The sequence below is a fragment of the Malania oleifera genome, chromosome 1 (genome assembly GCF_029873635.1).
Source record: "Malania oleifera isolate guangnan ecotype guangnan chromosome 1, ASM2987363v1, whole genome shotgun sequence".
NCBI lineage: Eukaryota > Viridiplantae > Streptophyta > Magnoliopsida > Santalales > Ximeniaceae > Malania > Malania oleifera.
The window spans coordinates 126734306-126761176 of NC_080417.1; the positions used below are offsets into that span (position 1 = coordinate 126734306).

Sequence of the window (26871 nt, forward strand, 5' to 3'; positions counted from 1 at the left end):
ACATATCATCAAGTACCTGAATAGTTCTCTCTGTCTGACCGTCTGTCTAAGGATGGAACGCGATGCTGAATGCTAACTGAATCCCCAGTGCCTCCTGCAAACTCCTCCAAAATCGCGATGTAAAACGTGGATCACGGTCCGAGACTATAGATACCGGCACTCCATGGGGTCGAACAAATCTCCTTGTATGTAAATCTCTACTAACCTATTCATAGGGTAGCTAACTCTAATGGGCAGGAAATGTGCTGTCTTTGTCAGCTTATCAACAATTACCCAGAATTACCCAGATGACATTCTGACCATGCGGCGCCGGTGGTAACCCAATAACAAAATCTATGGATACATGGTCACCTCTGGTGCTCAGCTTTAACCTACTGGCACGTCAAGCACCGCTGTACAAATTCTGCTATTTCCCTTTTCATGCCACTCCACCAGAAATGCTCCCGTAGATCCCTATACATTTTCGTACTGTCAGGATGAACAGTGTACAGAGATCTATGTGCCTCTTCTAGAATCATCCTCTTGATGCTGTCATTCGTAGGCACACACAATCTGGTGCGAAATCTCAAAGCCCCATCGTCAGAAATACTGAATTCTTCTCCCTGACCATTATGTATTCTAGCTATCACTTTTGCCAATTCTGGATCATTCCCTTGAGCAACTTTAATCCTTTCATAAAGTGTAGGCTGTACAACCAGATTGGCAATAAATGCCCGAGGATCATTTGTTACTAATTCCACGCTGAGCCTTTCCAAGTCCATTTGAATCAGGTGCTGAACTATTGCTGCTAATTGTGCTGTATCTTCTTATTTATGGCGCAAAGCATCAGCCACCACATTTGCTTTACCTAGGTGGTAACTGATGGTACAATCGTAATCCTTGATGAGTTCTAACCATCTTCTCTAGCGCATATTCAACTCTTTCTGTGTAAAGAAGTACTTTTGGTTCTTATGGTTAGAAAATATTTCACATCTCTCACCATATAAGTAATGTCTCCAGATCTTAAATGCGTGCACCACCGTAGCCAATTCCATATCGTGAGTAGGGTAGTGTTTTTCATATTCTTTCAACTGCTTAGAAGCATACGCTACCACCCTACCATGTTGCATTAGTACACAACCGAACCCTTTCAAAGACGCGTCACTATAAATCACATACCCATCACCTCTTGATGGAATCGTCAGTACTGGTTCAATAATGAGTTGCTGCTTTAATTCCTGAAAACTCTACTCGTATTCTTCATCCCATACGAATCTGACATTTTTCCTAGTCAACCGCGTGAGAGGTCTTGACAAAGCTGAAAATCCCACCACAAATCGACGATAATAATCTGTCAGTCCCAAGAAACTTATGACTTCTTGCACATTCTTCAGCCTGGCCCAATTCACCACCTCGTCAACCTTACTGTGATCCACTGAAACACCATCCCCTGAGATCACATGGCCTAAAAACGCAACTTGCTCAAGCCAAAACTCACACTTGCTAAACTTAGCATAAAGCTTTTCCTCCCTGAGTGTTTGCAGTACCTATCTCAAAATGCACCTTTTGGTCCTCAAAACTCCTTGAGTATACTAGTATATCATCAATAAAAATCACCACAAACTGATTTAGATACTGGTGAAAAACTCTATTCATAAAGTCCATGAACACAGCTGAGGCATTCATCAGACCAAACAACATAACGAGGAATTCGTAGTGCCCATACTTGGTCCTGAAAGCTGTCTTTGCAACATCCTTTGCTTTTACTCACACTTAATGATACCCTGATTTGAGGTTGATATTGGAATACACCCGTGTACCCTAGAGTTGATCAAACAGATCGTCTATACAGGGTAGAGGATATTTATTCTTAATAGTAACCATGTTAATTTCTCTGTAATCAATACACATCCTCAAAGACCCATCTTTCTTCTTTACGAACAACACTGGAGCTCCCCATGGCGATACACTGGGTTGTATAAATCCCCTATTCAGCAAGTCTTGCAACTGATTCTTCAATTCTCCTAACTCAACTAGAGCCATACGATAAGGAACCTTAGAAATCGGTGCCGTCCCTGGGGATAAATCTATGGAAAAATCCACCTCGCGTTTGGGAGGCAACCCAGGTAGCTCCTCTAGAAAAATATCTAGAAATTCTCGTACAACTGGGTACTGCCAAACTTCGATTCATTTTCTATCACTTCTTTTACAAAAGCCACAAACCCCTGACTTTCATCCAGGAGTAATCTGCTCGCCTGCAGGGCTGATATTAGCTGCGATGGAGGACGTACACTTGAACCAACAAACCAAAATTCTCGCTCACCAGAGGGTCTGAAAATTACTTCTTTCTGATGGCAATCAATACTGCATAATTTATTGCCATCCAATTCATACCCAGTATCACATCAAACCCGCATATCTCTAACACAATCAGGTCGGGTGGTAGCACTCTCCCCTTAATTTCTATAGGATAGCCTCTGAGTACCCTTTTACACCTCATTACTGACCCAGACGGTGTAGCTACTGACAGCTCTCTATCTGATAACTGTGTCTCACATCTAGATAATTTAACATATGATGTAGAGAAAAAGGAATGAGTAGCACCTGAATCAAATAAAACTATAACAGAATGTGATAAAACAGTAAAAGTACCTGTCACCACATCCGTAGTAGCTTCAGCATCACCTGGCGTCAAAGCGTAAACCCTTACCGGGGCTACATTCCTCTACTGACCTCCATGAGGTGCCTGATATCCTCCCCGATAGGGCCTGGGAGCTGGGACCTGGTCTGGCGGTCCTGGGCATGCACGTGCCATGTGTCCGAGTCTCCCACAGCAATAACATACATCTCTCCCTACCTGGCACTCCCCTAAATGACGTCTCCTACACGTCTGACACAACAGGAAAGTCAGTGCACCCTGATTCTCATGAGGTCCTGCCATCTTCCTCTGATCTCCCCTATCACGACCTCCTCTCCATGGACCCCTACTGGAGCTAGCCTGAAAGCCCTGAGCCGTAGACCTCTTCCTCTGACTCTGAGCCGCTAAACCCCTCTGTATACCACTCTCAATGATCGCAGCTCTGTCTACAACCTTTGTAAATGTTTGAGCCCTAACACCAATCACCTGCTAAAAAAAGTTCTGCCTTAGTCCCTCTTCAAACTTCTTTGTCCTTTTCTCTTCATCTGGTGCTAAATGCAGGGAAAAATGTGTCAAATCGATAAACCGAGTTATGTACTGAGATACAATCATTTGCTCCTGTACCAAGTGCACAAACTCTGCTGCCTTCGCGCTCCGAACGATAGAGGGGAAATATCGCTTGAAGAACAGCTCCTTGAATCGGTCCCACGTCACTAGCACTAGAACCAACCTCTACTGCTCTATCAATTATGCTAATCTCCACCAGCGCTTCACCTCCCCTGTTAGCTTAAATGCTGCAAAATACTACCTTTTGCTCATTCAAACAAGGAAGCACTGCCAACGTCTCTTCAATGTCTTGGACCCAATTCTCAGCTACAATTGGGTCATCTCCTCCAGCAAAGGATGGAGGCTTCATCCGCGTAAATTGCTCGATCGAACAGCCACGCTCCATAGAGCTCCTGGCCATCTCAGCCATCACCTGCTGGGTGACCCTGCGCAGTACTGCGTCGGTATCTCCACCCATGCTGGAAGGTCCTGGCCTGTCTCCCCCAGCATTCGTGCCACTGCTTCCTGGGTCCATCCTGAAAATAAGAAAAACACTTAAGAACCTTATCTCCTACACAGAACTATCCTATACCAATTTAAAATTAACTACCTTTCCTAACCTTAACTCAACATCCAGTTTTGTCACCTAAACACACGACCCGACAATAGTTTACTATGGTTTTCCTGAAATCGTCACCCTAGGAAAAACACAGAAATCGCCATGAAAAATCCTCTACCCAGACAACAGAACAACCTTAATCATTTATTATACTCTAGTATTGCTTCCGCTGTACTCTAAAGTCTACAGAACCTAGCAACCTAGGCTCTGATACCACAGTGTAACGACCTGCTATTTATTTTTCAGTTCTTCCTTTTTTTTTTTTTTTATATATACTATGAAATTTATAATGCTCTAATACCTATTAGATTAAACCAAACCATCAACCTAAGCAGTGAGTAGCAGAACTCATATAAACACAATCAAGAAAATATACAATACTAGAGTGCTAAAATGTTCCCAAAATATACATATATGACTGTTTCCCAAAATACCCTCAACTGAGTAACCTTCCTAAAATACTCACTCTACTGACAGGCCTAAATTGTAACCTCCTCTATCTGCGAGTCTAATCTGCTTGCTTGGCTGGATCACCTGAAAAATATTAATTTAATGGGATGAGACGACGCTCAGTAAGACGAAATATGCTATTGCTAGTGTGTGGCAAATGAGTTACAATACTATGAAAATTTGTTTCCGTATAATCATGTATAACTGAATTTGTAAATACAATACAAATAATATAAACCACCACCTTTTCCATGTTGCTTAACATATTTGTATTTTAGGTTTCTATACATAATACTTTTAATTATGTACGTATATTCCCTATTTCTATGAAACTGTACATACATAATAATAACTAAAAACTTCCCTGGATGGATAATTGTATGTCATGATTTAACCCCTCATGACAGGGTTGTGTGGCCCGTAGAAGGGATCTAACCTAGTTAGCCGACTAGGTTAAACCACCATACTTCATCAGTCTGATCATCTCTCCTCAACCCATATCTGATGGGGAGCCTGTCCACTCGTGGGCATGCAATTGACCTACCTACCACGTATTATCTGAATAGGTGGTTGCACTCTATACTGTATATACCTACGATACCGTGCTCTGTAAATTGTATCTGTAATGGTCTATCAAGGTCTGATACTATATAATACATCTCTATATACAACTATCTGTTTTACCAAGATTCTGTAATAACTATATTAACCATGACGCCGTAGTAAATTGTATCTATATCAACTGTGTTTCTGAAATTAACTATATATCTGTCTGTCATGGTACTGTAAACTGTATAATCATGGTATTATGTAATTGTTATACAACATATCCACTGTCTGTATATTCTGTAAAACATAACTCTGAAAATACTGTAAAACATTTTTCTGTACTATATCTATATTCTCAAGCCACACAGTAATTTAAAACATATTATTCATAATTGATAAACTGTGTAAAGTTCCGCTGTGAATAATAACCTGGTAAAAATATATATTGCATACTAAAAATCATTCTAGAACTACCTAGCATAACATATTTCCCTTACTTGACTCCTGCTAAAATCCCCTACTGTGACTGGTCTTACACTCGTAGGATTCTCCACTCAACACCCTAAAAATCATATATCCCAGAATAAAATATCACTATTTTTACTTCTACTATATTTCCTACAACTACTGGTAAGCCAAATATTGCTTAAAAGACCTTACCTTGAATTTGGGATGAAATCCAACTTCGTCCCACCGACGATCCGCTCCAGCAGACTTGGAGAGAACTTCCCTAGGAGCATTATGGTGGCCTCAAATCGTCGATTTGGCGACTAACAAGGCCTAAATCGAAGAGAGAAGAGGGAAGAACCGTCGAGAGAGAGAAAAGAGGTTTCTGCGCTGAAAATTTTGTTAAAAATTTGAGTTTCAACTATTTAAAGAGTCGGATTCGTCGACGAGACACGTTACCTCGTTGACGAGTCTTGTAGAAAGTTGGTCGATGAACCTGCACCCTCGTCGACGAATTTCATACTTTCAAAAATCCTCTCTCGGTATCTTCTCGTTGACGTGGACCTGATAAATTTTCTTGGGTTATTACATCCCAAAGTGCAACGTTGTTTCGCGTTCATCGGCAAAATCGGTTGCCTCCTTCTATTCCTATTTCCATCTCTCTCCCTCTTTATTATTTAAATACCATTATTTTTCAGGTCATTACAAGGATGGATGGGCAATTTTGCGTATTTATGTCATGTTTGACTTAACGTGGTAGGCCAGCCAGCGTTAAGTCCAGCCTACGGGTTACACAACCCGGATCATGTAGGGAGAAATCATGATATACAAATTTACATCCAGGGTAAAATTCCAGTAATGTATAGATTTAACATATGATTTAAATGATGCGATAATTCATTATGATATAGCAAGATTATGTTTATAAGTACAAATTTTCATATATCATCAGTTACAACTTTAGTTATACTACAATTATATTATTTGCAGTATACGTTTGTAATATGATAAAACTTATGATGCCACACACTGATATTAATTAATTTCCCTTACTGAGAGGTGTCTCACCCTAGCATTATAAATATTTTAGGCGAGTGGAGCGAGCTCTGTGACAGAGGAGTTCATTGGCATTACCCAGTTGTAGGGTAAGTAGTCGGGTTGGGGACATGATGGATTTTTGAGATATATGTGTGTATACGTAGAAATAGTGAAACTCTGGTATTGTATATATGTTAAGTGTATTATAGTTCCGCTACTTAGATGACATGTATGTATAAACAGGTAAATTCTCGGTATCTATGGGTTCGGGTGGACTTTGACAGTGTATTATGGTATCATAGTATTAATAGTACGTGGAAAAAAAATATAGCAGAAATTGAGGTCATTAAAAGTTTGGTATCAGAGCCTAGGTTGTTAGGTTATGTAGACTTTAGTGTACAACGGAAACAATACCAGAGTATAGGAATAAATCAGGAATTTAGTAAGCTAATGCTGGAAAATTAAGAAGAGTATTTATGGTGCTGTCCCTGGGTTTAGAAATGGGTGTTGTTCCTAGGTTTAATTCAATGGCAAACTCCACCTTGCGATTAGGAGGCAATCCCAGTAAGTCCTTAAGAAAAACATTCAAAAACTCCTTTATCATTGGGATATCCTCCAACTCAAGTCCCTCATTCGATGCTTCTTATACAAATGCAAGGTACCCCTGGCCACCCTCCAAAAGTAACCTCTTTTCCTAAATTTTTGAAAGGATCCGTGGTGCAAAGCACACACACGACCCTACGAATTTAAACTCTGGCTCCCCAGGAGGTCTAAACACTACATCCTTCCTGTGCCAGCCAATGCTTGCATAGCTGGATGCTAGCCAATTCATTACCAAAATGAAATCGAACCCATGCATGTAAGAAACAATTAAGCTAACAGGAAGCATTCTCCCCTAAATCTCCACTGGGTAGTCTCTAATCACCTTGGTACACACCATAACTGACCCTATCGATGTGACCACGCCTAACTCGGTAACCAAGATGTGAAAGAGTGTGTCGCACTTGAGTCAAACAACACAATAACACTATTTGACAAAATGGAAATAGTACCTGTCACCACATCGCCGGTGTTCTCCGCATCTCCCGGCGTAAACGAGTACACCCGTGCCTGAGCGATGCCCCTTTGGTGATCACCTTGGGGTGGTTGGTTACTTCCTCAATACTGATGCTGTGGAGGAGTGTGAGTCAATGTTGTGCGGCAATCCCGCACCATATGTCCAACCCCACCCTTCTGGTAGCGGCCAGCTGGTCCACCCCTGCACTCGCCCTAATGTCTCTGATGGCATTTGGGACAGGTAGGACGCGGTGGATTCCCTTGATGGCCTTGATATCTGTTGACCTTATAGGTCACACCTTGGTTTTGATAATGACAAATACAATTGTATTTAATAAATATCTAGTTCATGTGCAGGTTTATACTAGCATATATTCAAGGGCACGTGAAAGCTTGAAGACAATTTCATATTTCAAATTGTAATATCTCTAAGTGAATTTTGTCTGTAATAGTAACTAGGCTCTCTGTAATAGTAATTAGGGTTTTTGTTTGTAATAAGCACACACATCACATGCATGATTTATTTTGTAAGCTCGAACCAAACCCTGAATGAAAGAGTACTGTAGAGAGACCTTAGGGTGGTCGACCGACACCGAACTTTTTCGGTATTTCCAAAACTGGACCTCAAGTGACCTTAGGACACACACATATGCACATATGTTTATTAGGCACTTGAAATAAACCTTTTTGGGTCAATTCGGGACCGAAATGTACACTTGGTGCACTTTTGGTCGACCGGCCAATTCAGTTCAAATTGGCCCGGTCGACCGAAACCGGTCCGAGTCAACTATTTGACCCTGTCCCGGTCGACCGACCCCTTACAGGTCATTTGACCTCGGTCGACCGAACCCCCTGGGAGTCAACATTTTGACCCCCCGGTCGACCGACCAAAATTGTACTGCAACTACCTGGTCGACCGAAGGGTTTTGGGAGGATTCCCAACGGTCCGGTCGACCGAGCCAAGCAGTTCAAAAAGGCCTCGGTCGACCGAACCGCGGTATTTTTGAGAATCGCCCTTGTCCGGTCGACCGACCACTCAGTTCAAAATGCTCCCGATCGACCGAGCTACTTGAGTCCTGGTCGACCGAACCACTTTTGGTCGACCGGACCTCTCGGGTTGCTCCTATTTTTTACCGAGGTTAAATTTTTTAAACAGGGTTAAAGTTTCTTAAGTGTCATTAATCTTTTCTGAAAATCCCTAATAAGTCCCCAACGGTCAAAATTTTTAGTATGTCTATATATACTCCTTCATTTGGTGATTTAAGCACTGATTAGCAAAAAGGATTAGGAAAATCTCTCTCAAGCAAAAATACCTCCTTGTGATTCCTACTTGCTCAAATCTTTCCCAAAAGCACTTTAGCTCATTTCTTCAAATCATTTGTAAGTGCTTTGAGTGTATATTCAAACAGGTTTTGCTCTCATTGTTTAAGAGTGTTTAAATCGATTTTTCTCTCGAGAGCATAACCTAAGTTTTCTTAGGAGGCTTTGCTAATAAGCCTATTCTAAGAAAACTTGTGGTAAACTTCTGAGTGTTGCATTATTATTGCAACATCTTTGGAAGTGTGTATTTGTTTTGATTTGCAAAAACATATTTCAAGCTTACTCAAATATCTTGTGGAACTTATTGAACAATTTGTGAAAAGGTATTTGTGCTTGTTACACTAATCTTTGTGGTATTATTTATACAAGTAATATAGCATTTACCGAAAACAAAGATTATCTATTTTGCCATTCAAGCATATACATATTCGTATGATTGACTCATTCTATTGATTAATTATGTTGAGGCTTGTTTGATACTCTGTGTGAATACGCTTGATTGAATATTTTAAAGTACACAGATTATTATTGACACTCTCACGTACGTACTACACTGATAGAAAACATAGTTGAGAGTTGACATATTCAGACCACACAGAGCTTACATTTTAAATCACTTGTGGTGTTTGTGTTTGTGCGCATTTGTGGTACAAATCTGCTTTACGTGAAAGCACTCCTGCATTGTACCTTGTGATTGTATATCTGAGAGATTCCAAGCGTGGCCTGAGGGGGCGGTAATCCAGCCCGGTAAGGATTGGTGTAAAGGTTGAGGTCAGCCCTGTGGTAATTTGACCTGGTTTGTATAGGTGCCGCTCCACCCGTTTAAGTGAGCAAGGTATTGTGATAATCCTTGTGCTGGTTAGCCAAGGTGGGGACGTAGGTAGTTGGCCGAACCTCGATAACATATCTGCGTGTCATCTTTCCTTTACTGCTTTCTGACGCTTATATGATTGTTTAAACTGCTTTATTTAATTTCTGGTATATTTACATTATTTGCACTAGATTGACCCTAGGCTTGTGAACATACTGCTGCTAGGAGAAATACCTAGAAGATAAAATTTAAAAATACCAATTCACCCCCCCTCTTGGGATCACGGTAAAGCTAACAATATCCCATCTCCTATTGCTAACCCGTGAAATTACCAGGCCTCTTCCATGTACCCTGATTGATACTAGTCTAAAATCCCTGATGTAACGACCTGGTTTATCATGCCAATTTATATGTATATATATATAAAACTATAAAACTTCATTGCTCTGATACCTTCTAATAAAAACCAAACCATCATCATGGACCAGATATGGACTGTGGAATCTGGAACTCAATAACTACCTATGCAACGACAAGCAAAATACATACAACCATGTCGATATATACAATACTTGAGTGTCAAAATTTTCAGAATATGCATACATAGTCATTCCCCAAAATGTCCTCATATGGACTTAGGGACAATTCAAAAATGACTTCCCAAAAACACTCACCCTATAGACAGGGCAGTATAGTAGTCCCCTCTATCTGCAACCTTGATTTGCTCGCCTAATTTGATTACCTGAAAAATGTTAAATCATAGGGATGAGACAATGCTTAGTAAGACGAAAAATGCTATTACTAGTGTGTGGCAGATGAGTTTACATAATCATATAATCTGATTTAGAAGTACTGCAAATAATTGAGTTTGAGAAAAAAAGTATAAATAATAGATAAATAGGAGGTTTTTAAAATTTTTTGTGTATTGAATCATATACCTTTTGAGACTATTTATAAAAAAAACTACCATGATACTCGATAAACATGATCACGAAGTGATAGAAAAAGAGGGTTATGGGGGGAGAAAATGTAATAATAATAATTATAATAATAAAACAAAGAAATCTTCATCGCTCATTTCTTTATTGAATTACAACAAAATAGAAAACAAAAAATGAAAGCAAACCTCCTAAATCAATTGAAAATAAAATAGAAGTTGTATATTAAAGCCCCTATTTGATAAATATATTATAAGTTTGTGACTTTTCATAAATAGTGGAAAATGCACCGCCTAAAGTATGAAAACAGAATATTGGCAAGAAGATTTGGTTACAGGCTTGGGGCAGAGTACAGGCAGAGATTAGCTTAGGACTGAGGAGAGTTTGCAGCAAGAGTAGAATGGCGGTTCCTTATCCTTCCCCGTCGGTGGTGTGCTCGCCCCCGTCACCGAAACCTTCTTGCGTTTCTCTGAAGACGACCGCATTATTGTGTGGATGCGCAATAGCAGCTCCACCACCGTCGGTTCGAGTGACTTCCCGTGGCAGTACCAGTCGGTCGTTCCAGATTAGTTGCCAGGGCTCCGCCGTTGTGCCCATAGATCAACGGTGGATGTTCGAAGGAGACGAAATCAACGGCCCCGTGAGCTCTCTCTCTCTCTCTCTCTCTCTCTCTGCTTGTGTTTGGTTAATAAGGGAAACACGGTTGGAAGTTTGAATTTTGTGGTGCTGTTTGGTTCAGTGATTTGGAAATAGTATTTTATTTCTTTTCCGAGCTACATTCGTTGGAATTTTGCTTTCACGAGCGAGAAAAAAGAATTTTGGGGCTGCTAAGCAAGCGACGCTCTCAAAATTTGCTGTATTTGAGTCACAATCAAGCAAAATGGAGTTTTATGAATCCCTGACAACTGCTTGGTTTTGGTACAGTATCAATGTCTCCTCATTTTTGGATACCCAAACAGCCAAAAGTTGGTTTTCTTTCTTGTTAGTCAATTTTCCTGGTAAACATAATGTTAGGGTAAGCTAGCAGTGATGTTGGTGTAAAGTTCGTAATTAATTTGTTAGTGTATACTTTTTCACAACCAGATGATTAGCGCATTTTGACGAGTGGACGATTAATATGGCTGCTCCTGCAGTTAATATTGTATTGCTGTGCAAAATTAGGCTGTGCTGGTAGAGTACTATTGTCAATATTATCTCTTGATATTAAGTTGGATAGTTAGGATGCGCTTTTTACATCCCCTTTCACTACCATTTTCTAGGAAGAATTTTATCTTCTTGAGAGCCATGAATGAAATAATGGTCAGCATTGTATGAAAGTTTGCTACATTTCATTCTCAGAGAATTTTGAATATGATTCCGTTCCATTTGAATGTTGATTTCCATTTATGGTAATTCCATTTGAATGGGAGGGGTGAGAGCTCTGGAATGGAAATGATGGAGAGGCAGGTGTGAACAAATGAGAATTGGAAGAGCCATTTGAGTGATGAAGGAAGTGAAAGGCCATGGATGAGAGTGGACAGTGGTGTTTAAGAAATGCAGGATGGTGGAAACGGATCTTACCTGACCCAACCCAGAAACTTGATGAAGATATGAGAAAGACTGTAAGAAGGCTGTAAGGCTGGGTGTCATAACGTTTATGTATTTACTTTTTTGGATCACCTATGTGTATTTTATTTATTTATTTATAGGCAAGAGTATAAAACACAGATAAGAACGGATAAATGTGCATCGCTTATATTTATGATAACAGGGCAACAGAGTCACCTAATATAGAATTGTGGACCAAGCCCCAATCTCAATGAGGAGAGGATATAAAATTCTCAATTGATCAATGTACATGTGTAGCATTCTTAAGAGTAAAGATCTATATTAATGCAGTATATATATCTCTGCTAAAAAAAATTAGAGAAAAATCTCTTGCAAGCAAGTAGGAGCAGCACTGCAACTTGGGTTAGCTAACCTGAGTGGCTGAACTTAACAGGAGCTTAACCTGTATTTTTGCTAGTCTTGACAACATTTTTCATTACTTAGGTCAGGATCGTATGTAGATGTTAAGCTTACAACTCGATCTAATATATGTGCCTATATTTTTAAATTTTCATTATGCATCATATGAAGAATCAATTAGTTATTTTCAAAACCAACTGGATGCAAAATAAAAGGACTCAATCCAAATCTAACCCTCCTGACTTTAATCTGATATAACCTCAACATGAACCTAGTTTAACAAATTTGATCTTAGCTTATCAATCACCCTCAATGAAGAAAAAATGAAAATGAAAAAAAATTTAGGCTACCATTCAAAGAAGCATCCACTGCACAAATTTGAAAATTTGCCTTATCTCTGCTGTTCCTCTTTTGCTTACAGGCCATTAAAATTAAACTAAAATATATAAACACTGGGGAGCTCAGCTTAGGACAGTTTGTAGAGGGGAAAGAATGGGTTTTCCTTATCTTTTGCTGTTGTTGATGTGCTTGACCCCATTGCCAAATCCATCTTGTGTTTCTCCGAAGAGGACCTCATTATTTTGTGGATTCCCAGTGGCAGCATCAACATTGTCCATTTTTGAGTGACTTTCCTCTGGCAGTGCTAGTTCAGCATTCCAGATTAGATGGTAGGGCTCTGCTGTTGTCCCCAGAGAACAACTGTGAAAGTTCAAGGCAGAGAAAATCAACAGCCTCATGAGCTCTTTCTCGCCCTCCCTTCCTCCCTCCCTCCCTCCCTCGATCCATCCTCTCTCTCTCTCTCTCTCTCTCACACACACACACACACACACACACACACACACATGTCTTATTTGTGGTTCGTGCAGTTGTTGGGGGAAAACTTTAGATTTTTCAATCGCTGATACGACTACTTGGTTTTAGTTAATATTTTCTAGAGAATATTGCATTAAGTTTGAAACTACATGTATCCTGTACTTTTGACTTAAATATTTGAAGATATGTCTTGCTGATTTTACTGTTTATTTTTATAACAGGAATCTTTTTTTTATAGTCCATTTTTTTTTTTCTCAGGACATTTGGAATAAGACATGGTATCCTAAGGCCGCAGATCATATAAACACGGATAAAACATGGTATGTTGTAGATGCAACTGACAAAATTCTTGGAAGGCTAGCATCAACTATTGCCATTTACATTCGTGGAAAAAACTTGGCAACCTATACTCCTAGTGTGGACATGGGAGCATTTGTCATTGTGGTATGTATTTATATTGAAAGTATCAATATGCTTGGTTCTTTTCTCCACTATGATTTCATGACAGGAATGAATCAGTCTACTTTTTGAAGATTTGCATCTGATTATCCATTACTGCTAGAGCTGCACTTTAATTTTCTATATTATTGCTCCATTGCTTTGTTCTTCTGGATGGGTTTGCTCTACATGTTGAGCCCATTTTGCGCTTTGTCTTCTCTGATCTCATTAGTCAGCTTTTTATGAATGTGATTACAAGAATTTGTTCCACAACTTCTGCTCCTACCTTGTTTCTTGGATATTCCGTCTGTGATGCAGTTTCTTTTAAGTGAGTTTTCATAATGATTTTAAGTGAGCTTCCATGCAAAAGCTTATGCAGTAGCTTTTGTTCTTTCTGGGTGCATGCTTATATTGTGAGTTTCTCATGTTGACAATTTAGGATTTATTTCCATTTGATTTTTTTTTTTAATTTTAGATTTTCTTAGAAGTTTAGTTATTTAGGGTTTTATTTTAATTAGGAAAATTAGTTTTATGCCTCAATATATATATATATATATATTTTAAATTTTGCCAATTTAGTTTGCTTCCATTAGTTAGTAGTGTATATAGGTATCATTATTATGCTCTAGTCGAAGTGTGGCCTTGAGATATTCCTGTAAGTAATAGCATCTTAACCTCGGTGGACTCGGGGAATAGAGCTTGTTTTTGCATTGATAATTCCTCTTTATGGATGTTTGGGAAGATCTGTTTCCGAACATTGTGCAAGAGGCCCTGTTTAGACCTACCTCTAATCATAGCTCGGTCTCTTGGTTTCTAATGTCATTCAATGGGGACCCATTCCCTTTAGATTGGAGAATATTTGGTTGGCTCTTTTATCTTTTCGAAAAAGAATTTGGGAATGGTGGAAGGAGTGCTAGGTTTAGGGTTGGGCAAGTTCTAGAATGATGAAGAATTGAAGTTTGTTAAAGATAGGCTTAAGATGTGGAACAAAGAGGTGTTTGGGAATATTGGGGATTAGAAGGATAACATTTTCAATATTTTGGAAGATTTAGACAGATTAGAGGAGTGGTTTGCTTGGAGAGGAAGAGAGGAAGAGGAGGGCTCATCTGTGCAATAAGTTGGAAGCATTTTTGTTTTGAGAAGAAAGAAGTTGGTGTTAGCAATCTAGGGTTCGTTAGTTTAAGGATGGAGATTGCAATACTAGATTGTTCTATAGAGTTGCTAATGGGAGGAGAAGGAAGTGTTTGATTAGAATTGAAGTTGGATTTAGGTATTATGGTGAGGGATTAGTTGCAAATTGAGGAAGGGATTACTAATGGCCTGTTTATCAAGTCTTAGATACAAATTCCATGCTCCCATATGCTGCTACGCAGAATAAGAGTTAGAAATCTAGAAAATAATTGTTAAAACTTAATATACATTGTTGGCTCACAACCTAATAGCTTAAGCATTTAGGTAAAATGGTAATCTAACATGGTATCAGAGTTGGTTATTAGGAGGTTTTGGGCGTTAGTCTTGTTGCCTGCGTTTATTGTGTGCATTTTAAATTATATTATTATGTTCCTTATCATGGATGTTATTTATTATGTGTTTATCTCTCCATGTGCTGTCGGGATGCATGTGCGAAGGAGTGTTAAAGCTTGATATACATTGTTAGCCCACAACCTGATAGCTTGAGCTTTTAAGTAAATTGGTCTAACAATAAAGAAGGATGTTTTCCAACTTTTTTATATAAATTTGAAAATTGGAAAAAAAAGTGACATTTTTGTATTTATTTGGGAAAAATAGAAATGGAAAATAAAACTATTTGCGCAAGCAAATAGTGCCAAACTTTTTGTTGCTGTTCATTTATTTCATACTCTTAGAATTAAAATGAATGACCTAACTTGAAGATAGGCTTCTCCTTCTATTTGTAATACAAATTAAATACATTCTAATGACAATAATACCCTTACTAACTCTCACTAGTTAACATACTAACACACTTAATAACAATAATGCTAAAAGGCATATATAACCTCTAACACTCCCCCTCAAGCTAGAGCATAAATGTCATAAGCTTCTAGTTTGTTACAAATGAATTTAGCACAAACACCCCCAATGCTTTGGTAAACAAATTAGCAAGTTGCATGTTCGACTTCACTTAAGTGGTTGTAATGAGCTTTTGCACAAGTTTCTCCTAAACAAAGTGGTAATCAACTTCAATGTGCTTCGTCCGCTCATGAAAGACCGGATTGGAGGCAATATGAAGAGCAACTTTATTATTGCACATCAACTTCATAGGTTGAGAATGCGAAAAACCTAATTCTTCCAACATGTTCTTCAACTAGACAAGTTCACAGGTAGTGTGAGCCATAGCTCTATATTCTAATTTAGCACTTGATCTTGCCACCACAGTTTGTTTCTTACTTTTTAAAGAAAACAAATTACCACCAACCAAGATACTGTATTTGATGGTGGATGTCTGATTGGAAGGCGATCTAGCCCAATATGAATTCTGTATATCCATGGATATGAATGTGACCCCAATCACGATATAAAAGACCTCTTCTAGTTGCACCTTTGAGATATCTCAAGATGTGAATTATTGAGTTTCAATGACTTGTCCTTAGAGAATCTAGAAATTCAAAAGATATATTCGATTGAGTAACTGTGAGATAATTCAACTTTCCAACAAGTCTCCGGTATTGTCCATGATTAGATAGCAAAAACCTATATTTGACATTAACTTGTTGTTAGGATCCATGGGGTATCAACTGGTTTAGATCTCAACAAGCCAGTTTCGTCCAATAGATCAAGAACATACTTCCTCTGTGACACAACAGTTTCAATACGAGATTTAGATAATTCTATACCCAAGAAGTATTTCAACGGTCCCAAATTTTTGGTCTTAAACTTAGTGTGTCGAAAAAGTTTGAGACTCTGAATACCTTTATCATCATCACTTGTAATAACAATATCATTCACATAAACAACAAGAAGGTTCCTACCTGATGAAGTATGACGATAAAATACAAAATGATCCACAACACACTTTCGAAAACCAAACTCAAGTACTATAGCACTGAAACAACCAAACCATGCTTTGGGATATTGTTTTAAACCATATAAAGCCTTCTTGAGCCTACACACTAAGCCTGACTCCCACTGAGCAACAAACCCATGTGGTTGCTCCATATAAACCTCCTCCTCAAGGTCACCATGCAAGAAGACATTTTTCACATCTAGCTGATCCAAAGGTCAGTGACAAGTAGTAGCCAAGGAGATGAACAAATGTACTAATGTAAGTTTGGCAACCGGAGAAAAAGTATCAAAATAGTCTAGACCATACACCTGAGTGTATCCCTTAGCAACAAAGCGGGCCTTTAGATGAGCCACAAAACCATCAGGGTTGACTTTCACAGTGTAAACCCAACAACAACCAACCACAGACTTGTAGGAAGAGGTACCAAGTCCCAAGTACCATTGTCATGTAAAGCATTCATCTCTTCAACCATAGCATCCCTTCACCCTGAATGGGCTATGGCTTCCGAAACAGATTTAAGAAGGGTAGTAGATGATAGAGTAGTCACAAAACAATAATAGGAGGGTGATAAGGAGTCATAAGAAACATAGTTGGAAAGGGGTGTTGAGTACATGTGCATGTACCTTTTTGAGCAGCAATAGGAGGATCAACATCATGGGAAGTATGATCATTAGAGGAGGAAACCAAAGGTGTGGTAGTTGAAGCTAGAGGGGACTCTCTTCCTTGGAGCCTCCGCCGTGAATACACCTGCAAATTAGGATGATCAAGGCGATGAGAAGGACTTGAACTACATGGAGACTTAGATGCTTGGTTAGGTAAGGACAACAACGTAGAATCCGGAAGATTAGGCAAAGGAAGAGACTCATTGAGCTCAAAAAGTGCTTAGTGAGTGGGTGTAGTAAGGTGTAGACTCAAAGAAGGTAACATTGGCAGAAGCAAAGAAGCAATGCAACACAGGACTTTAACATCGATATCCCTTTTGAGTATATGAGTAGCCCAGAAAGACACATTTTTTAGCATGAGGATCCAATTTATCCACCCCAGGAGTTAGTTGATGAACAAAGGACACACCCAAATATACGAGGAGGAAGAGAAAATAAAGGTGAATTAAGAAAGAGAATGGAGTAAGGAATTTTACCACTTAAGAACAGAGGATGACATTCTGTTGATTAGATAACAAGTAGTAAGTACAACATCACTCCAAAACACTTTAGTTACATGCATTTGATAAAGTAAAGTGCAAGTGATTTTAGGAAGATGTCTATTTTTCTGCTCTACATCCCCATTTTGTTGAGAAGCGTGGGCACAGGATGATTGACGAACAATACCAAACTGAGTCATATAAGTAGTGAATTGTGCACTGAAAAACTCTTTAGCATTATCACTTCGATGTATTCGAATGGGCATACCAAATTGAGTCTTTATTTTAGAACAAAAGGCACAAAATACATGATGCATGATGAAATTAGACAACCTAAAATTTATTGTCAATAATTTAACCATTTGTATTAATTTATAGATTATAAGTTTTAATTATTTAGGGTTTGTAAATTAAGAAGTTAGTTTCATGTCTCAAGTTAATTTTATTTTGGGATTTGGTAATGGGGGCTTCATAAACACTAAGGGTGCATTTTTATTTTATAGGCTAAGAGTGGCTAGGCTTGGCAAGCCATTCTTAGCCCCAAGCCACACTTTGCCCATATTTGGTGCAACAAAAGTTTAGGACAAGCTAAGAGGGGCTCCTTAGCTCATGCACATGGGCTAGAGCTGACACATCCCTCCCACCGGCCAGCTTAGGCTAAGGCAGATCAGAGGGCACAAAACAAAAGGAAAAAAGGAAAAGAGAATCCCACCCTTGTCGTTTTTCAAATGGCATACCAAACATAGGACAGGATAAATCTGTTCCAACACTATTCAGTCAAGTCAACCCCTGCAAAACCTGAGCTTGCAAAACAAATGCGCCGTAATATCCCTTCCTCTTCATCCTGCTTCTTTTAGTTTCCTTCCTTTGCTCTTAATCAGTATTCCCCTCCGACCTCTCTGTGGATATGCATGTATTGTGAAATGGTTTTTTGTTGATGAACTTTGTCTGGTATTTTGTTTGGTTGAAGTTGAATACTTTTAAAAGATGCCTACTTTTTTTCCCGTGTTGATGTCTGATGACTTGATGAGAGTGGCCAATGGTCATGATTATATGCATTATTACACTAATGGGAGTTTTTTGTTGTTCTTGAACATAAATAGGTGAATGCTGAAAAAGTTGCTGTATCTGGTAAAAAGAGATCCCAAAAGCTTTATCGGAGGCATTCAGGTAGACCAGGTGGCATGAAAGTGGAAACATTTGACCAGCTTCAGCAGAGAATTCCAGAGAGGATTATTGAACATGCAGTTCGTGGCATGCTTCCTAAGGGGAGGGTGAGTTCAAGTTATTATGTTGACCCCTAAAATCATGCAGTTTGTCACAAATTTAGGATTTGTATTCCCTTTTCCCTTTCCCTGCATTTTGGATTCCTTTTAACCTTTTAATCTGTGTGCGCCTGCTCGCGCCTGTCAAGGTAGGAAAAGAGTGGACAAATTAGTCTTCTGTCAGAAGGTTTAACAAAAATTTTACAAATGAGACTGTCAATTCGCAATCTGGAATTGAGTAATGATCTAAAATGACAAACCGTCAAATGCAAACAATCTATGCTATATGTGTATAGTGATACTCTAAAAGCATACTTCAATTTGCATCTTTGCCTTGGCCTATTAAAATACAAATAAACTTAGGCTGTCGTGTTCTTGTAGTCATATTGGCATTAACATTTCATGATTTAGTGGCAACAAATATCTCTAAATCATGCTTCTCAACTGCTGCACCTTGAATTGTTTTTGCAGCTTGGCAGGGCACTCTTCAACCACCTCAAGGTATACAAGGGCCCAGACCATCCGCATGAGGCCCAGAAGCCCATTGACTTGCCTATAAAGGACAAGAGAATGCAGAAGCAAATGGAGAACTGACTTGATGAAATGTTCATTTAGCTGTAAATGGTTATGCGGCCTTGTGGTCCAAGGGTACTCTTGGTTCCTCTCTTATATATGCAAGTCACAGCAAGAACCCTACGGCGGTCTTTCCAATTACCCCTCGTTCCATTGTCGAATTTCATTCCTGGGTTCGGTTTGATATAAAGGAAAGGAATGGCTATTCTAGCCAGAATCTGATTTCTTTTCAATGCAGGAATGGTGTAAACTTCTTCATGTTCTGATCTTTTTGTTGTTCAGTTGCGATTGTTTTAACTGGTGATATTGAGCTACTTCCAGAAGCAGCAGTGGTTAAAGACGTATGGCCGTCTATCCTCAAATCTGAGAGCTGTGTGACATCAAGCAAGTACACTGGCTTTGACATTTGGCGCAATACGTCTTTAACCACTGCTGCTTCTGGAAGTAGCTCATTTTCACTTATTTCTGTGTAAGTTGAGCTCTCTATAGGTTGAGTTTGCCCCTGACAACTCTGCTCTTCTTGTTATCTCAATCTGTTTTTATTATTATTATTTTAATACAATCACAAAGAAGAAAGAGACACTGAGAGCAAGAAAATGCAATCATAATTTGGTCTATGTAACAATACCTTTCTAAAGATCAACTAGGGTACTAATTGAAACAGGCAGTTTAAATTATTTGATCAGACCAAACACGACCTTTCAGACTAACTTGGGTTTCAATTCAAACAGTTTTTGAGCAAATGCATGATCCTCATTTTCCCGCATGACTAAATTCTCTCTCTCTCTCTCTTTTGGGGGTTACTTGGAGCTATAGAGCCCAGATGAGTCCTTTAGACCCTCTCGAGAGGCACCAAATCGGAGGCAGAGGCTTGGATCACAAGCATGCTTATGTTAATAGAGAAATATCTTTAATGTAAAATCAAATTCAAAGCCTTCTATCATGTGGAGACTAGCAGTTAGTGTATTGTGCCCAAGTCATCAATGGTGTTAAATGCCAACAATCTGTCCATATCCTTCATTGTTTTGTTTCCAACTCCAATGTAATCATTTAGTCACAAAGCAGGACAACTTTAATATAGGAACTTGGTCATCTGGTATTTTAAAATCTAGAAGTGTAACGATCCAAAAAAATAAAAAAAATTATTAAATAAAAAAATTAATAATAATAATTAATTAATTATTATTAAGAAAATTAATTAAATTAAGAAATTTGAGAATTGTGGATATATATATATATATATATATATATATATATATATATAAGTATATGATAAGGTTAAAGAAAGGATAAAGAAAAGAAAAAAAAGAAGAAAAAAGAAAACCTAGTGTTTAAGTTTTTGTTAGAACAAAATAGAGGGAAAGAAGAAAAAAAAAAACAAAATTTCACGTACTGAATAAGAAAGGAAAGAAAGAGAGAGAAAGGAAAATAAATAAATATATTCTCTCATGCTCTCCACTTCTCTTCTTTCTATGATTTCATGGCTGATTCTCGCCCAATTGAAAATCCGAGAATAACACCGAAGTCCATTCTTCGCCACCAACATATCTACCGAAGTGGATTTGTCATAGGAGTAGCGTGGGCATATCTCCTGGGGTAAGCCAAATTCTCATTCTTATCTCAATTTTTCCTAAATTTTAAGCCAAATGGGCAATTGGACACCACAACGAGAATTTAGGGATGATTTTCTACAAGTCTATCGGAACGAATTTCTCGTGGGGTCGTTGTAAAAATAACTCAAAATTAGGATAAATGAGTTATTTAGAAATTAATTATTGTAAATTAGGAAATGTTAAAATAATATTTTATTGGAGTTGATATGATTGAATCAGGGTTCGGGTGAGCACTGCGGGTATAATTTTGGGAGCCCTGCAGGCGTGATTCAGGGAATTAGGTAAGAGAAAATAAAATTATATCAGTATTTTATTAAGGTAAACCGGTTATTTACGAGTGTATGAAATTTATTATTTATCCATATGATTTTCAAAATAGCCTGATTATTGGAAAAATGATGATTTTGGTTTAAGGTTATATTTTGGGATAATTGCTTATGATGTTAAAACCGTGTGGCATGAGAACAATTACTTTCTAATAAATTGATATGAATTTTTGTGGTATTTGTGCTTACATGAGGGGTTGTTTGGAATGATGATGACATGAGGAATAGATTGTTATGTTTGACTCCTGTGTGGAAATGTATTGATCTATTGGGATACTGTTTGGAAATGTATTGATCTATTGGATTACTGTGTGGGAATGTATTAATCTGTTGGATTCCTGTGTGGAAATACATTAATGCGTCTGTGTGAACTAACTGGTGTGGTTATTCGTATGCATCTCAATAAAACGTTGGCATGAGGAGGTTGTTATATTGCCTAAATATAAATCATGATGTGACGTTGGCAGGTCGAGGAGCTCGTCGTATTGTTATTTATATGGGGTAGGACATTGACAGGTCGAGGAGCTTGTTCTACTGATGTACGACGGGTAGGTCATGGGGATTGGATACTGGTGAATAGTGGTGCCTGTGTGGGCCACGTTATATCCTGTGTGGATAATGGCGCCTATGTGGGCCATGTTATATATCTTGTGTGGGTAGTGATGCCTGTGTGGGCCACGTTATATCCTATGTGGATAATGGTGCCTGTGTGGGCCATGTTATGTATCCTGTGTAGGTAGTGGTGCCTATGTTGGCTACGTGTAGATAAGAAGTACGTAGGTGCCTGCGTGGGCCACGTACTGACATATACGCAGTTGCTCTATATGGGCCACGTATTGAGGACATTAGAAGATGAAGTATGAGATGCATGATTCCTGTATGGATGTGTTGTGCGCATGTGAATTTAATTATAGCATAAAAATAATGGTATAGCATATTGTGAATGCATGTGTGTGCATGCGGCGAGGTAAACATACCACTGGGGGCTTGCTGAGAAAGGCGAGTGCTCTGCTAGGTAGTTTTTTGGTATCAGTGCAAAGGGATGCTACTTGTATGGGCGGGTAGACATCTCGATCCTTGGAAACCTTTGCCTTTAAAATAATAAAGATGTGTGTACTAGTGGTGAGGTAATACTTCACCTAAGGGTTTACTGAGTAAGGTGAGTGCTCTGGTAGGTAGTTTTTAGTACCAGAGCAGAGGGAAACTACTTGTATGGGCGGGTAATTTTCCTTATCCTTGGGGACTTTTGCCTGCATAAAAATTATGTACTTGTGCATATTGGATGTGTGTATGATATTAGATGTTGGGAATGTTATTAATGGTACATTTTCTTAGTTGTTATTGATATTATATAAGAAGCAGTTTATTTTGATATGTAAATATTAAAACTCAGTTGTCACACACTATTATAATTTATTGCACCCTTACTAAGAAGTGTCTCACCCTAGTGGATTAATAATTTTTTAGGTTCTTCTGGAGACCGAGTTTGAAGGCCTAGGCTGGGACTGTTTGTGGTAGTTTCTTTTTGGGGTATTGTGAGATACTGATATATGTATAGATATATTTGTACGAGATTATGTTTTAAATACTGGTTGTGGAAATAGATATTTGGATGTTGTAGTGTTGGTTTTGGTTGTTATGTGGAACTCTGGTATTTATTTGAGGTTATTTATTTATGTTCCGTTGCGTGTATGATAATTATGGTATTAGATGCAGGTGATTGGAACACGTGGCACTCGGGCCCCACTTGGTGGGTTTTGGGGCGCCACAAAAAGTAATTAAGAAATATATTTAAAAATTAAGAAATATGTTTAAAAATTCTTTAGTATTTGCTTGGTTTCATTTTTTCATAGGACTATATATGAATCAAGCCATTATGAGCAGTTTGGGAGCTAGGCTTGCTTGGTGAAGACTCATTCGGACTTGTTTATTATCTAAATAAACGAGTCCAAAGTCTAATTTTAGGCTTGGCTTGTAAACAAGTCCAGAGTCAGCACAACTGGGCTCGAATCTTGAGCGGCTTATTAATTGGCCCAAATGGACAAGCTAATAGGTTCCTTAAATTGACCCAATCCCAAAAGTCCAATACTATCCCAACCATCCAAGAATAAATACACAAATCCTTATTCAAACAAAATAAGTGGATGAAAATGTTATTATTAGGTCATTTATAAAATTAAGCTCGAGCCCGAGCCTAAACCGAATAGCTCGCAAATGAGCCAAGCCCGAGTCAATATTTTTAATCTCGAATTGAACTTGAGCCTGGCATTCTAAGCTCAAACCAAGCTGAGCTCCCATTTTTCGAACTAAGCCTGAGCATACCAAAGCTCAGTTTGGCTCGTTTGCAGCCTTAGAGTATTTTTTTTTTTTTAAAAAAAAAAGGAAGAACATTGAAGATCAAAACAAATATTTTTTATTTTATTATTTAAAGAGTGCATATATTTTAAAAATTCAAAGAACCACCTATATAATATTTTATTTCAAATTGCAAAGAATGGTGCTCTTAATAAAATCTTCTCTTTCTCACAATAATTTTCATGTTTGCAATATATAAAAAAATAGGAAAGTATAGTGCAAATTCAAATTTAATTTAATGTAAGTGTGATGCCCCAATTTTCATACCATTTTTTTTTCAATAAATAATAAATATTAATTAAACATCGGCCACATCAAAAACTCTGATACCATTTAAACATAACCCGACCCAAAGTGGGTACCGGGTAATTAGTAAAACTTATATAAACAACCCTAATAGCGGAAGTCAATAAATACAAACCATCCAAAATACAAATACCCAAAGTAATATACAACCTATATATATATATATAGGGTAACATACATCCCTAACTCAAAATACTCACCCTATCTATCAAGGTGTAGGCTCCCCTCTACCTCGGAGCTCTATCTCCTGATTTGACACGATTTCCTAAAATGTTAGATATTTGGGTGAGACACATCTTAGTAAGACAAAATAAATTATTTACAATGTGTGGCAGTGAGAGTTTTGTTATATCATAATATTCTCATTTCAGTGATAATAGCATCTAAAAAATATATATCATTTATACTCATGATCATATAGATATAAAACACAAGATTTTATAAGCTTTAATTCCATTTTTCAACTCATTCACATGCAACCCATATTTATTAGCGAAGGTTCTCGAGGATAGGGGAGGTTACACGCTCATACATGCAGCTCCCCTCTACTATGATATCATTTGTAACCCTACCTAATTAACTCGGATATGACTACAACTGACATTTATCAGGGTACTCACCTATAAGCCCTCAGGAGAAGAGTTTTACTTCGCCTTATTTATTTATGTTATTAAACTCACACTCTTTCTTTTCTCATTTCCATTTTATCATCTAGCACATGAGTATCCTCGGTAACCAATACATGCGCGTCTGTAACTCATGATTGTCCTGAGGATATTATCCACACCATACTTCCCCCTATGGTCGCGGTTGTGCAGCCTGAAGGTTGGATCTAAACCGCAGTTGGCCTATCCGGTTAGATCAAAATAAGCAATATATATACCTGTCTGTAGTACGAATGACTTGCCTAACCCTGGTCCAAACTCTAGGGGGCAAAACTACCCTTCTCACTGGCTCATTTGACTATCACACTACACTCTCCACGAGACCGTGTAATTGCATTTATCATCCGCTAGCATCGGTACCGTACTCAATATCAACAACCGTCCATTAGGGTTCTCATTTTCACATTTACACATTCACATTTTGTATTCACGTTTCAGTATTCACATTGCAGTATTCTCATTGCAATTTCACATTTCCATATTTACAATTCCAGTATTCACATTTCAACATTCACATTATAGTATTCACGTTGCAATTTTCACATTTCCAGTATTCACATTTCAACATTCACGTTACAGTATTCACATTGTAATATTCACATTTTCATATTCATATCTCATCTCATAATGGTATATATCACATTTCAATATTCTCATCATTTTCTGTTTCTTTCTCATATTTTCAATACACATATCATTCTCATAATAGTTTATAACTCATTTCGCGTATTTCAACATTTCTCAATAAAACATATAATCATTTCACATTTCCCCATTTATCATAGAAAACATTTCTATATACAAATTGCATATTCCATCACTCCCCAATAAAATATGCGTTAGTATAACATAATTCATCGTTTCATAAATTTCAAATCCCAAAACATCACAATTCACTATGACTTATATATGCCACACAATTTGGTCACCATCGCTGTCATCGACTACATCCCACGCGAAGACGGTGACTCGGTGACGTTCGGGGTTTTTGCAGAGGAGACTCAGACGGACGGCGATCTGTGCCGTATTTTGGTGGTCTGTTAAGTTTTCTGGACTTGCAGAGGAGAGTTCCTCATGACGACGGTGGCAGGACGACGGTGAGTTTCGGAACCCCCAGCCCTTCGACTAGGTGCTATTTGGGGTTTCGTAGAGGAGAGTCAGACGGTGCCATTTCCGGGATCTGCAAAGGAGAAATCCCCAAATCTTCCTCTTGCTGTGCGAGTTTTTCCAGAGAGAAGAATCACCAACTGCAACTATGGTTGCCCACTTTCTGCAAGCTTTTTTCTACAGGTACTCTGAAAAATTCTAAATCAGGTATATCTCTCTTAAATTGTCATTGAAGTAAGACGCCTACTGTCTAGGAGTTGATGGTGGCGCCTACCGGCCCTCTGGGGGATCCTCCACCAATGGGGCCTTTTTCGAAAGGTGGTTCAAGACCTTTGTCGTATGCCCATGTATTAACACGTTCTTATGCTGTTAACCCACCGTCTTCCTCTTTCAAACTAGCCATGAGATATCCAGTTGATGTAGATGGAGATATTGGTTTTATATTCTTTGAGGATGAGATGAACAAAGTGGCGGAAGATTTTTGGTTTGCATTGGTTTTGAAATTTTTGCGCTCTAGACTATCTATTGATGTTATCCGTTTGAATATCATAAAGTCGTGGGGCCTTTTGGAGATCCCTTCTGTTAGTTTCATGGATGATTTTCACGTGCTGGTTCAGATGAAGAATGAACAAGATTTTCTTCATGGATGGTCTCGTGAAGGAAGGATTTTGGCTAGATTTCTGTTTTGTCTTTTTCGATGGACAAAGGATTTCAACCTAAAGCAGGAACCATCCTTGGCCCCTCAATGGTTATTTCTCCCTGGTCTTCCAATGCACAAGTACAAGCCTGATTGTTTACAAATTCTAGCTATGAGGTTTGGTCGATACCTGGGAACTGACAATGTTACGCTTAATTGAACTAAGGCTACGGGTGCGAGAATGTGCGTGGAGGTGGATTTATTGGCAG

General features: G+C 38.4%; 1 protein-coding gene and 1 long non-coding RNA gene across 2 annotated transcripts; one reads left to right on the plus strand and one right to left on the minus strand.

The window, feature by feature from the left end:
* Positions 1 to 9946: 9946 nt before the first annotated feature.
* On the minus strand, positions 9947 to 11045 carry LOC131161731 (uncharacterized). The gene is made up of 2 exons (XR_009138613.1): positions 10727 to 11045; positions 9947 to 10195 (listed from the first exon to the last, which is right to left on the minus strand). It is a non-coding gene; the product is annotated as an uncharacterized LOC131161731 (long non-coding RNA).
* Positions 10737 to 19851, plus strand: LOC131161723 (large ribosomal subunit protein uL13c). The gene is made up of 4 exons (XM_058117687.1): positions 10737 to 11031; positions 13410 to 13595; positions 18859 to 19029; positions 19492 to 19851. Exons 1-4 carry the CDS (start codon positions 10792 to 10794, stop codon positions 19612 to 19614), a joined length of 720 nt encoding a protein of 239 aa, XP_057973670.1. The 5' UTR covers positions 10737 to 10791; the 3' UTR covers positions 19615 to 19851.
* Positions 19852 to 26871: the final 7020 nt, after the last annotated feature.

Excerpts from the sequence above, each read along its gene's own strand:
- LOC131161723 (XM_058117687.1), top strand. The coding sequence starts at position 10,792 with ATGGCGGTTCCTTATCCTTCCCCGTCGGTGGTGTGCTCGCCCCCGTCA. Across the intron at positions 11,032-13,409 it reads GAGACGAAATCAACGGCCCC|GACATTTGGAATAAGACATG; the intron begins GTGAGCTCTCTC and ends TTTTTTTCTCAG. Across the intron at positions 19,030-19,491 it reads GCATGCTTCCTAAGGGGAGG|CTTGGCAGGGCACTCTTCAA; the intron begins GTGAGTTCAAGT and ends TTGTTTTTGCAG.